At 36.9% G+C, this 13484-nt stretch overlaps 1 protein-coding gene across 3 annotated transcripts in view; it reads left to right on the top strand.

Annotated features, from left to right (window-relative positions):
* Positions 1-13484, top strand: part of pde4ba (phosphodiesterase 4B, cAMP-specific a) — a 163133-nt gene that overhangs the window by 131090 nt on the left and 18559 nt on the right. For all 3 annotated transcript variants that reach the window (XM_032571341.1, XM_032571342.1, XM_032571343.1), the window contains one exon: positions 11409-11521. In XM_032571341.1, the coding sequence (XP_032427232.1) occupies positions 11409-11521 (113 nt within the window). The remainder of the gene's footprint in view (positions 1-11408; positions 11522-13484) is intronic.

Raw genomic sequence — 13484 nt, 5'->3', positions numbered from 1 at the left:
GATAGATGAACACACCTATCACAATGTTTATGTGCATGATAGGGGAGGGAACAGAATACAAATGCACGCCACATTTTGATTTAAAAATAATTTTTTTGTTGAACCTTTCTGTTTTCTTTTTTCCACTTCACAATTATGTGCATTGTGACCAATGCAAGGTACCACAAAACCATAGAAAAACCAACAGAATCCAGTAAAGATTGTGCTTTTAAAATAAGAAAATGTAAAGAAGCTCAAGGGCTGTGAATGCTTAGCATTTTATAGGCATTGTTAAAAAGTCAATTTACACATAGAAGAACTAGTACTTGTAAGCATATCCCCTATACCTCAGAGTATTGTTACATTAAGTTGTTAGTGTTGTGTTTCCAACTCACCACTTCACATTAATGGGGCTCACTTCCTTCTTTTAGTAAGAGGGAAAATGTCTTCGTAGAAAAGGGTTTAATTGTTTATAAAGTAAGTTTCCTCTTCCCGTTTTGCTATCCAAGCTATTTGTATCCATGCAGTGCTTGCTCTTTAGATTTTATTTTATTAAAGCTGTTTTCATTTATTTATGGACTGAAAGCATGTAAGCTTAAAATTGAAAGGTATGTCAATCTGTGTTATGAAAGCTGAAGGCCGATAAAACCAACAATATGTTTATTGGTGCTATTTAGTTCTGATATGACTCCAATAAACAAAAATATTTACTCCAGGGTGATTGATAAAAGTAAACAAGCCCTACTTGAACTCCATGCCAGTTATTTTCCTAATTTGTTTTTGTGTCCAACTCCATGCCTGGTTTTGACTGCACCCCGCCACAGAAAGAGAGAGCAGGTTTAGAAAGCTGGAAGCCTGCACTCTGCAAGTATTTGAATTATGCCATTGACGTCAGCACAGTCATAAAGTAGACGGCTGCCCTTCCCTGAAGTATTCCCCTGCCAGCAGGCCTGCTCAGCCCTGTGCAGATGGATTCAAACGCGCTCTGCTTCACAGACAGGCTCTTTTGTTTGGGTATTTGTGGAGCTTTTCCCCCCTCTAACACATGCCCTGTCACAAAAAAAACACCACCATTACTCTGTTCTCTTTGTGCAAGAGCACGAAAAGCATCCTTTTGCAAAATCAAGTCAACAATAAAATGGAACCAAAAAAAGCCAAATCATGATTTAACTAATCAGCAGAATTGTAATCAGTTTATCTATTTTCTTTTACTTTTTTCAGCAAAGATAATATTCAGGTACTTGAATATTTAGGTTATAGATGATAATAAATAGTAATTTACTTGAATATTTTGAAAACATGTTTTTTCTTTAATTTCCATTTTGTCAGAATTTTCAATTTGGCAGAAATGAATACTCATCATTAGCCTTATTTAACAGTGCCAATAGCATACAATGACTGGCTGTTAGAGACATTCATCTGTTTTACTTTTAGTCCAATTGTAGCTTTCATTATATCTAAATAGTTTTGATGGTGATTAGCTGAAAGTCTCTCATGTCTTAGCTGTTATTGCTTCTCGATCCAAAACTGTTTTCCTTTACCAACAAGTTCTCTTTATCAGTTCAACATTTCTGATCCTGATAACTATACCAGTTGTTAGGCTGTTCTAATAGTGTCACTAGGTGACATGGATGCAAAATGTTTTCTTTCCTGGTAGGAAATGAAAGTACATTGGAGTGAAATGGCAAAAAAATAAAATAAAATAGAGAAATGAGCTGCAAAAAGGACAACATTTACCAATAGTTGCATCTGAATCACACACTCATGGTTATGATTCAGATGCAGTGAATTTGGCTGAGGGCACAGAAGTTGTCTTACAATCTGAAAGTTGTGGTATTTATTCCAGCCTTCTCTTGCAACATGTCAATGTGCCTCCAGGCAAGGCAGGCACCAAGTTGCCTAGCGATTTGTGTATCTGTGTTTGAAGGTCGTACACAGTGCGACTGGTTCTAGTGTAAAGCACTTTGAGTGGTCAGTATGACTATAAAAGTGTTACATAAATGTACAAATTTTACCATTTACATGAGACCTCAGTTGCAGCTGCTTCTAGCAAAACTAGAAGTAAAAGTGTTTTGGACAATAATATGCTTCTCTTAAGATCAGCTGAGCTAGAGACAACAATTATTAGGGCAATTTGTGTTTTTATTACTATGAAATTTACTATTGTAAGAAGAAGTTTAAGAGAAAATTCAAAGCCACTCAGTTCACTCATTGCTTTGGCTCCAGCTAACAGGGTTAACCAGATAACACCAACAAAGCTTGCTCTGGTAGCTTGCTTGCTTGTGTGTGTGTTTTATCTGTCCAAGTGTTGGAAATTAAAGTAAAAAAAAAAACCATAAAGCTGAGTGAAAGGAAATGATATGCAGGGGAATGAAGATAGTGGGGGGGAGACAGCTCAAGGACAGCGTAACACTCACCAGGTCTACTGGGTAGTTGTTGATAGGTCGGAGAACCTCGCTGACGTCTGTGTTATCAGAGAGAAAGAGATGAAGAGCCAAAACTGATTTGTTCTCTCTTTTACATCAGAACACGATGACCATCCAGATAGCTGCAAGAACTGCATGTAACACCCTGAGAATCTTGCCTTAAACCTCAGAGAACCTTCAGACTCTGTGCTGCCAGACTGTCTCTGAACAATATTCACTGATCACACTGTGATTGTCACATTTACATCACAAATGTGTCTAATCCCTGTCTGTGTTTGCTGATGTTGTGTACCTATCAAAGTCATTAAATCAATGAGAATGTTTCTTACAAGTATTCACTGTGATGGGAAAGTATTTGATTAATCTAATGATTTTATAATGTTGAAAAGGAGAAGGCTGGAGCAGAGCATCAACCCTTATTTTCCATATACAGTAACCCTGACACCCATCCCACAATGTGTATACCTATTGTGTATTTTGCATGTTAACTTTTCCAACTCCAATTTTGGAGCTTGTAACCTGGCAGCAGCAGATGTTTAATGTCAGCTAAATAAAAATAAGTCAGTAAAAGACTGACTGGTGCATATCTAGCCCTGAGAGGAACCATTTAGGATTCTGATTTCATTTTTTAGTATTACAAAGCTCATTTCATTTTAAATCTATGTTTCTATAAAAAAAGAACATATATAATAAGTGGTTTCTTTGAACCTACATCTTCAGATGCAGAATATGAAAATATCAGCATTAGAGGGGGAGGGGGTGATCACTTAACACACTCAAATCAAAACACTTGACAACCCTGGAATTAAATTTAATGGTTTTTGGAAAGACATCTATTATCAGTAACCTCTCTCTTTAGACCCATTGTCGTCAGTGTTTCTTTCATTTTGAAACATACCCTAAGAAATGTAAGGACAAGAAAGTTTTTTTTTTTTTTAAGCTGTGATCTCTGCTTTTTCTTAGATGTTTGGTTGTCCGCTTTATGTCAGTGTAAACGTAAGAAGAGGAGGTACAAGTGAGACTCAAAATCACACACATGTGAAACAGGATGTCTGATATTTTACCAAGTCAAACTTGAACCGAATGCTCCCCTTTTGCTACAGCAGGCACGTCACAGTCTTTGCTGCAAACAACTCTGAACATTTCCTGCCATGAGCTCATAGAAAATACACTTCTTGTCAAGTCAATTTAATTCAATCTCTGTTTTCTGTGTCTGTTGTTTGCTGAGAATGAACAAATTAGAAGAATACTAGGAATTGGGGGATTTATTGTTCCTGGCAGACATGAAAAAAAGCTCGCCCAGAGAAATTGGGTAAGAAAAAACTAGCAGAATATATAGATTCAGTCTGGCTAAATCTGACAGTTTTTTTCAACAGAACTAGTTAGAATCATTGTTAAAGATAATAAGCTGGTAGCCTTTAGACTAAATCAAATATGCAAGGATGTTTTTTTACAAAAAAAAAAAAGTTGTGTGCTCTTATTGCGTGTTTTGCAGTGCTGCTTCTGCAGGGTCACCACATTAAAGAGCCACCAGCATGTACCAGCACTACATCCCAGAACAATAAATTTAGTCATTACAAGCTATTATCAGAATCCCTTTTCTCCATTGCAACCGCATGTGGAGTCATTATTTCCCTCCCTTCTGTTTTTCAGTCACAACCACAAAACAACATACTCTTGATGCCATCTAATGACACATGACTCCAAGTCTTTGTAGATCAGATAAATGAATGTTAACAAAACGCAGACCAGTGATGTCATTTTGTTGCTTCAGAACTAGCTTTGCATAAATATTCTGTCTAATTGAATATTTGACAGTCATGTCATGTCAGGTCATGTAAAAAACACAATACGCATCACTCCTGCCCACGCTTTCCAAAATTATTTCTGACAATTCTCTAAAACGTGTGAAAACTGAACAGGTGAAGTCACATTGTCAAGAACAACAGCCTTCTGCTTCCCCTCACAGATTCTGACCTTTGTTAGTAAGTGTTGTGCAACCACATTGGCGGTTTTTCTGTTTGTAACACCTTTTTCTGGCGTTGCTGCCACTTACCAGCAGGTCAAAAGTTATAATTTCTGTGTAAGGGTGACAACGGTTCACCCGAAATGTTGCATGTAACTAAAAAAAAAAAAAAAAAAAACACAATTGACACATGTTTGTTCAGTAATTAAACTGAATATGGGAATACAGATTAAGATGCTTCCCCCTGTTTATACCTTCTCGGTTTATAAATGTGTCTGCTTGCATGTGTCTGTAGGCCTTCTCTGCTTATAATAAACTATCGAACCAAATTATAGATTTTGACTCCAGGTCCTCTATGCTCTGTATTGACTGTGACATCACAAGCAGGATGTAATGGTAGGTGATGAAGGCACTAAACTGCCTCTCAAGGGTAAGGTGACATGCATTTGTGTCACGTTTACAATAATGTGTGAGTCTGAAGTCTTCTCCTTGAATAATGTTTTGGATCTACATTCACATGTAGCAGTAATAATGTCTCCCATAGCCATAAATAATAAAAAAAAACATCCACTGTACATACTTACTTTATTTATTATGGGTTGAAGAAAGGTTGGTGGCTATGTCCAAGAGTAAATGGGCAAGAGATAGGGTCAGTCACAACGCAACACAATTTACAAACAATTACGTACATATGCTCACAAAGCTTAAGACGTGTTTCTGATTGTAGCGTATAATTTGGAGACAAAAGGGTAAATCCACCTAATATTTCACTACCTTGAGCATCTTACTCTGCTCTAGTTTTAAAGTAATGGGACTAGTTTATATACAACCTTTATTTAATTTGTGAGCATTCGATAGAGGGCTATATTACTGGTTTTTTCCCTCTCTGAACTACACTTGAACTTGGCCAAGCTTTACTACAAGCTTTACTCTCCAAGCCCAGGCTACAGTAGTGTAGTTTCCACTAAAAGTTTTGTAAATCACAAACTTGGTTTTAGATATTCTGCTATTAGTGTAGAATAATCTAGTTTGGGTTCAAAAAGTGTAAGTCTTGCTGTTTTCAAACTGGAGAAGATGCTCAAGGTTGTGAAAAATAAGGTAGAATTGCCCTTTAGTCCTTCCTGAATCAGAAGCTGTAACCCTGGTCACATACTCACACATAACAATTTAAAGTGGACACCAGTAGGGCTACATAACATGTTACAAACACTCTCATAAGCCATTTTTTAATGTATTCATGTAAATTACCACATATAGTGAATTACTCAATCACTTGGTAGAAAATTACTGCATCTGGGCATCTTGACTTGCTGAGTACAAGACTAAGAAAGCAAGGGGCTTTAAATGTGACATGGTTACTATTGTCAGGCAGGCTTGTGTGAATATTTCAGAAACTGTAATGTGTTTTTCAACTCTGAGGTTTACAGAGAATGGTCTGAAAACGAGATAATATCGAGTGAGCTGCAGTTTTGTGGACAAGATGATGTCAGAGGAGAATGAGCAGACTGGTTTCAGGGTAGTACAAGAGCAAGAGCAGTTCAAATAATAACTCAATACAACTAGGCTGTGTGAAACACCACCTGACATGTCAAATTTTGAAGTATATGTGTAATAGCAGCAGCAGACCACACCATTGACCATTCCATCTGCTAAGAAAATGAAACGGAGGCTAAAAGTTGCACCAAAGTTGAACAATTACAAATTGGAAAAGTGTCGCCAATCGGTCTCAATTTCATTCCACATTTAGGTGGTCAGATCAGAATTTGATATGAACATAATCTGTCAACATGAATTCATCCTTCCTCATATCAATGGTTCAGACCGCTAGTGATTTGCAATCGATCTGTTGAAAAGGTAAAACCCACATTGAATGAGGTGAAATACTTCCAAATATGAAAGAGAAAGTATATATTGTACATTAAACACATCTAGAGGAATTGCAACTTGTGAGACACAGTAGATGCAGTTAATTTACTATATTAAGGATTATGTTGGCACTCATTTCATTTTCATTAAACAATAGGTGTTTTTAGTACTTCATTTTATTTCAAAGTAATCTTCCACTAACCTGAATGTAGGCTACTGATTGTAAGTAAAATGAGCACAGAGGTGTTTTTGTGGGTATTTTGTGTAATTTTATCCAGTCGGTGAAACAAAGGGAAACTGAAACAAAGCGCGCTGACCTCATATCCCTCGTTATCCTCCCTCCCTGTCTCTTCAGTTTATTAGCTCTGCCTCTCTCAGCTGGAAAGTACATGTCTGTGTCTGTGAACACAGTAATTAGACCTTTCAGCAGATGTAGAAGTGTGTGTGTGTCGACTGTACATGTGTTTGTGTGTGGGTTTCCTGTCTGCCCCAGTGGGACACTCACTGTAGGTCTGAGTGCTGATCAGAAAGGTCCTTGTGTTGGCTGGAGGCTGTGGAAATCCCCTCCGCTACTCGCATGCCTTCGTATGTGTTCATCACTTGGACATGATTTCATTCAGTGCATCTGATTGCAAAATGTAAATGAATAATTGTCTAAAATTCACCAGTTACTATGTGTTTTTACAAACATTGAGACACCACAGACCTTCTTCTACATGGTGTTTGTTTAAAATAACATTCTTAGAGTTTCTCCTCTTTGAGGATTAAAATATGTTTGGAACAGTTTCAGTCAACAGGTCTTTGTATTTCTTTTGGCTGTATGACTTCACATCTCAGTACATTTCAACTTCGCCGTATTGTAGTGCAGAGGGAGGAGAAAAGTAGAAATTAAATTAACCCTCCTGTTATGTTCGTTTCTAGGGTACAGCAAAAATGTTCGTGGGTCAATTTGACCCAGGGAGTGTTTAATCATGCAATAGTGTCAGAAACCAAAAAATTCCTCCAAAACATTTTTGTATCTGATTATTAACTCCAATACTAACCATTTCAATCAATATTTGTGCAATGATGTTTTATTATTTCTCAGAAATTAAGGGTCAATGACGACAACCTGCTCATTTACTCATTTGGACATAAAAAATGGAATTTAGATTTTTAATGTCCACTGAAAAAAACCTAGACACAAAAAAACAATAATTTCCTTGAAGTTGACCTTTGGTAAATTATTTTATATTATACTTTTTTTTTTTTACCAAAGGGTGATCTTTATAATTGAACTTGAGACACACATACTGTTCTGGGTCAAATTGACCCGCTGATTAAAATCAAGATAAATGAGTCATGCAGAGAGTATTTATGTTTTTCTCCACTTCTGCTGAGTGTCACTCAGAGTGGGTGGAATTTGTCCACAGGAACAGAAAAGATTCCCGTCAAAGGTTGTGTGAACACCTGCTTTCTCGCAGTTTCCTAGTGAAGTAAAGAGAATAGTGAGAAAGTGGGCTTGTGTGTGTGTGGTTGCGTGTGTGTGTGTGTGTGAGTGTGTGTGTGGTGAAATATGGTTCATAACTGCAAGGAAACATATAGAATTGGACATTTTAAAATCTTTTTTTGCACTTTAACCTGACTGCCGGGTCAAATTGACCCAAACAGTATCGATGTAAAAAGTAGACCTAGGGTTTGGTACAAATGTGTAAAATGAATAAATTTTCAACTTATGTCTAGAGTGCACCTATTAAGACAAATAGAAAACGTTTCATGCAAAAATAATGCTTCTATTTTTTTTTTTTTAATTTGTAAATTTTAAAACGGGTCAATTTGACCCGGAACATAACAGGAGGGTTAAATTAATCACAAAATGTCTTGAAAAGACAACTTCAGCTGGTAACAGGAAGCTGAACATATCACAGCAAAGATGCTCCATCTTATCCTTCTTGTTCTGTTTTTCAATGTCAGCTGCATTATTAAATATTGGTTGTGTTTTGGTTAAGATAAGGGTCTACTTATTCTACAAGGAATACACATGGAGGCTGTTTGCCATTTGTAATGCTAAACGCTAATAAACAATGCCACTGACAGGTAAATATTTGTGAAGTCTTGTTAAAGTTTAAAGCTGTGTAACAGCAACTGTTCTGACTTCCACACCTCTAGACATCACCTCTAGATATAAATAAATTATTGCTGACAACAGAAAGGCTTCTTAAGGCACCTTTATAATTCTATCAAATAAATGACTAAAGAATCCAACACATTGGAATAAATCAGAGCTTTTTTTCAAATGTTAGGTTTAGCACAGCTGATATGTATTCTTTAATAATCATGTAGAAAGAATTACATCTTGTAATATTGTGCATTTTCACATTTTGGGTGTTTTAAAATTGAAAAGAGTTGGTAAGCTATACTTTGCCTATGTTGTAATTTTAGTTGGATATTATTATGGATGCCTTTTCTCATAATCTGAATATTTTCTGTATTTGTAGATTACAGCTATTCATATTAAAATGACTGTAACTTTCTGCCCATTTTGAGATTTTCAGAAAATGTTGTGTGTATCTCTGTTTTTGTTCTCATAGCTTTAACTTAAAGCTGTGACAAAACACTGAGTTTGTTAACCAGCTAGCCACACTTTCAAAACTACTTACAAATTATGTAAGTTACACTGATAGAGCTAATTTAAAGTTTTTGCTAGATATAAAATAGAAAAGCAAAAAAGGGAGTCTTGCCTTTTATAAATCAAAAGATCCCATGATCTTTGAAAAATAAACCACCTCAAAGACACTGGAAATACTGGAAAGCAAAATCTCAGATAGGTGTAAACCATTTGAACATCGGGCGCTGGTGGTGTGAAAGTAAACACATGCACACATACACAAACTGCCTCTCCTTTTCTCAATCCCCTGATCAGAACGAGAGAGGCCAGCTGGCAGAGTGCCAGGTGCCTCTCGTGTTTGGGAGAGCAAACAGGCTCGCGTCTTTGATGGCAGAGAGATCAGAGCAGGGGACAGATTCTACGCGGCTGCGCTAAGGTCGCCGCAGTCCAACCCGGTTGCCATGTTGTGCTCTGCAGCTAGGAGACCCAGAGTGTAAACAGCGCTGGGGCGTCGGATGCAAGTGTGTGTGTGTTCCTTGAACCCAACCAGCAAACTCTCTTTGCTTTCCAAAACACCCTCTCCAGATTTGATTTATAGCTGTATAGTTATAAGAGAAAGGATTGAAATAATAACATTAATTTCTATTGCATGCATTATTTTTATTTTCATTTCTAAGTCTACTTTTGTAGTTCTTCAGCTTATTGTTATACCACAGGTTTATAAAATCATTCTCTTTAACATGTTGGCTTGGAATGTAAAAACACTGTTGCATACTAACGAAATGAGCAGGGACTGGTTGTAAAGTTATGGTGTCAAAATGGCTACCATTTTTTTTATCACAAGGCTCATACAATTCAAATTCTTTTAATAAATACCAAAACGTCCAAGAATTTTCTCTGGCTGTAAGGGGCATAGAGTAACTTGGTGCTCTCCCTCCCCAACGTGTTGCTGCAAGCTAGTCAGCTAACTGAAAGAGTCCAAAAAAATATTGCATACAACAAAGACAAATCCTAAAACCACACAATCAGTACATGATAAGAATTACAACTTAACTTCCAAAAATCTTTGTTGTTTTAGCAGCAGTAAAAAGTACTATTTTGTCTAAACTAAAACTAATTAAACAATGTTAATGTTTTTTCTTTTAAATTTCTGTGTTATACTATGATATTGTGATACATTTTTCTCAAGGTTATGTCACCAAAATCTCACATAAAGGCCCATGCCAATATGACACCTAAAGAAAGTGAATTTCAATTTAACAATGTAGTAGAACAATGACTGACAACTACTTAAATAATCAATACACTTTGTGGCATTGATGATCAAAAATCCCAAAGAATGTGAATATTTCAGGTCTCTTCAAAGTGTTTCAACCAAACATGTTTCAACTAAATGTGGTTGAGATGAAGCTAGAAAGTGAAGTTTCCTGCTGCATTTAATTTCTGCAGATTTAATCAAGATTTGTGTCTTGTCTGTGGTTCGACTTTCACCGTCTTGTTTGCACGCTTTCAAGCAACTTTGCTTTCATATTTTCACAGCAACATTTTCTGTAGGGTAGATCCCTGCAGATAGTGTAAGAAATGTTGGTCCGGGGCTGTTTTGTTTTTTCAGAAACTCTGCAACTTGCTTTAAGTGATGCAGAAAGTTTTAGAGTAGAATGTCCTCCCAGCAGTTTATAACCCTAAGCTTGATCAAACCTATGTTGTAGGACAAAGAGCCAAAGGACACGAGCAAGAGAATGGCTCAAAAACAGAGGAGGAAGGGTATACCTTTAAAAAGACTGTTCATTCTCAATGTCTTCAATGTGGTTGTATTAAAACAATCCTGCAAAAACGACTGGTTCAAATTTCTCCCACGGGGATGTAAAATGGCAGTTGTTGCAAATATTTGATGGCACCTGTTGCCGTTAAAACTCAAAAAATGGGTTAGAGGACTTTTTTACATAAGGCCAGGATGGTTTGGATAGATTTTTTTTCTAATTTAATTGAATTTGAGAATAACTTTTATGTTAACTTGTATCTTTGCCAGATTTTAAAATGTGTTTAAAACAGAAATTTGAAAAATGAGTCTGTTTTGGGGTGATGCTTTTTCAGAGCCCTATAGTCAGAAGAAAAATAATAAATTAATGAAAAAATACTTGCAAAAGAAGTGCTACTGGATGTGTTGCCTTCCTGTGAGTTGGGGTAGAGTGTGTCTGTGTGTGGCAATGGAAAAAGGTGGGGAGTATCTGGTTTCCTGGAGCTGTGTGTGTGGTGGTGGGGGGCGACATTATGCAAATCGGCTGAGGATCGCAGATTTGGAAAAGGAGGGGGGTTGAATGTGTGACATGCATACGCACCGAGGCAGACGGAGCGAGGTCGGGGTTGCAGCTTTCCTCTGCTCTATCAACAGCTGCGAGTTCCAGCAGCTCGCCACGGCTGCACCTCCTCATGATGAAGGAGCACTGCACCCGGGTGGCACAGCTAAAGTTTCACCCTCTTCCACAGCAGCCGCAGCAGAGCCGTGCACCGGGTGGGCAACATTCGGGCTCCATGTACGCCGTCTGTTCTGACAGTGTGTCTCTGTGTACCGGGTGTCTGACAGATGAGGCGTACCAGAAGCTGGCCATGGAGACAATGGAGGAGTTGGACTGGTGTCTTGACCAGCTGGAGACCATCCAGACGTACCGGTCTGTCAGCGACATGGCCTCCAATAAGGTAGGGGAGACCACATTTCTCATTTTTTCTTTGAAGAATTTTCTGAAGAGTGCAAAACAGAATGTTTTATCATATTTAAACAAAATGAAACACTTGTTGCTCCAAACCTGTAAGGAATGGTTAACTTTTAGACTGCTTAGAGCAAAGAGTATAACCAATCCAATCCAAAGTTTTAATGCATCTCCCAAGCAAGGTCAGAAGTTTTCTCCCAGGTCAAAACTTGTCCAGCATGCTGAAAAGGAGAGCATTGGCTCCACAGGGGGCGCTGCAGTGTTTACTGACTGGCTTATAAAGCTGCCTGCATACATACGTTTCTTATCAGCCAATTATTTCCTAAATCAACACAAAGCTTGATAAATTTTTTTCATTTGTCCACATTTCTACAAAGTTGGTTACACAACTGTTATTACCTCGGCTGTGACTCTTAGCCCATGTTTCCTGTAAAACTTGTTTTCACTGTCCGCTGGTTCCTCCACATCATTGATTCAGTGTGATGTGCACTAAGGTTCAGTTCCTGTTTTTTTATATAAGCAACCTCATAACCTTTATACTCAGATTTGTAATGGTATTTGATATTGACATTTAAAGTCAGTAAATTAAGTTCCTTTATTTACTAGAAATCAAATAATATTGTAGAAAGCACCTTGCTGCATTTACTCAGCAATATTTTAAAAAACTGTTGTAGTACTCTCAGCTTTGATGGCTGTAGAAAAAAACAATTTCTGCATAATTAACCTAACTTTTAGAGACAAAGTTATGCTACCATAAAAAATAAAAATAAAAAAACATGTAAGAGGAAGCCACTTGTCTCACTGTGGATCTGAACCAGACTTGTCAAAACAAAACCTTAACATTTTCAAGATAATAGCCCCAAAACAAAGTGCAAATTACATATTTAGAGTACTTCTATTTTAGGTTTTATTCCAATAACAATTAGTTTGTCATACCTGTAAATTCACACTTAGATCTTACTAAATAATTTTGCAGTGCCACTCCAACTGTGTTGGTTGTTGTGTCATTGATAGTGGATGGGAAGTACTGGTAATTTCTTCATCCTCCTTTCGAAAGTAAGGAAGTTAATAGAGAATGTTTAAATATTTATGAAGCAAAATTTATCTTTGCATGAACCAATTTACTGTAAAGGGAAAGAAAAAAAAACGTCATTAGAACCAGTGGAAAATTTAAAAACTTATTGAATAATATTCAGATTTCTTATCATCATGATTTCTTCTAATCAAATTCTGCAGCAGCTTAAACTGGTAATGTTCCAAGCAAAGGGTTTTAGAAATATTTTATTCTAAGGTCACTGCTTGGCTATTGTTTAAGAATCATAACTTATATTCATATGTGTGGGTGTGTTTTAGATTTATATTAATGATCTAATGAATCTGGGATTTTCCAAACAATCTAAAATCCAGGAAAACTACAGTGGACAGTCTCTGTTCAAAAAACAAACAAAAGAAAAAGTCCACACTCTTTGGGGAGTCCAGTCAAAAATTCTGCAATATGCATGCTAAAGCAGCAGGTGATGATACCATCCCCCCCCACTTCACCCACCTCACCTGGTGAAAGTAGTCAGAGGACACACTGATAATCCAATGACAATATATTGTGCACATCTAATTAAAGTTGAAAGATACATTTTCATGGTATCTTTTCATGGTACCATGCAAAGTTCTAGATTTTCTTAGTCTAGAACTAAGAAAATTCTAGACTAACCTTTTAAATAGAAATGTGCAGTTTATGTTATATGTGACTTGGTGTTTATTCTTAGTCAATCACTTTTTCATCTTGCATTTTAAGTTTACTGTGAATGCTCAAACTGAGGCAGATGTAAAATACCCATTAAAAATATGCAGCTGTTGATGATCATTTCTAGCACACTACTGTAAACTTGAGTTGGTTTGTTCAGAGTGATGGTATCGTTGAATATAAACTTCCTATTTTGTTATTTCAGTTTTTT

Source organism: Xiphophorus hellerii, chromosome 9, assembly GCF_003331165.1.
Source record: "Xiphophorus hellerii strain 12219 chromosome 9, Xiphophorus_hellerii-4.1, whole genome shotgun sequence".
NCBI lineage: Eukaryota > Metazoa > Chordata > Actinopteri > Cyprinodontiformes > Poeciliidae > Xiphophorus > Xiphophorus hellerii.
This window is presented reverse-complemented; position numbering and strand designations above follow the sequence as displayed.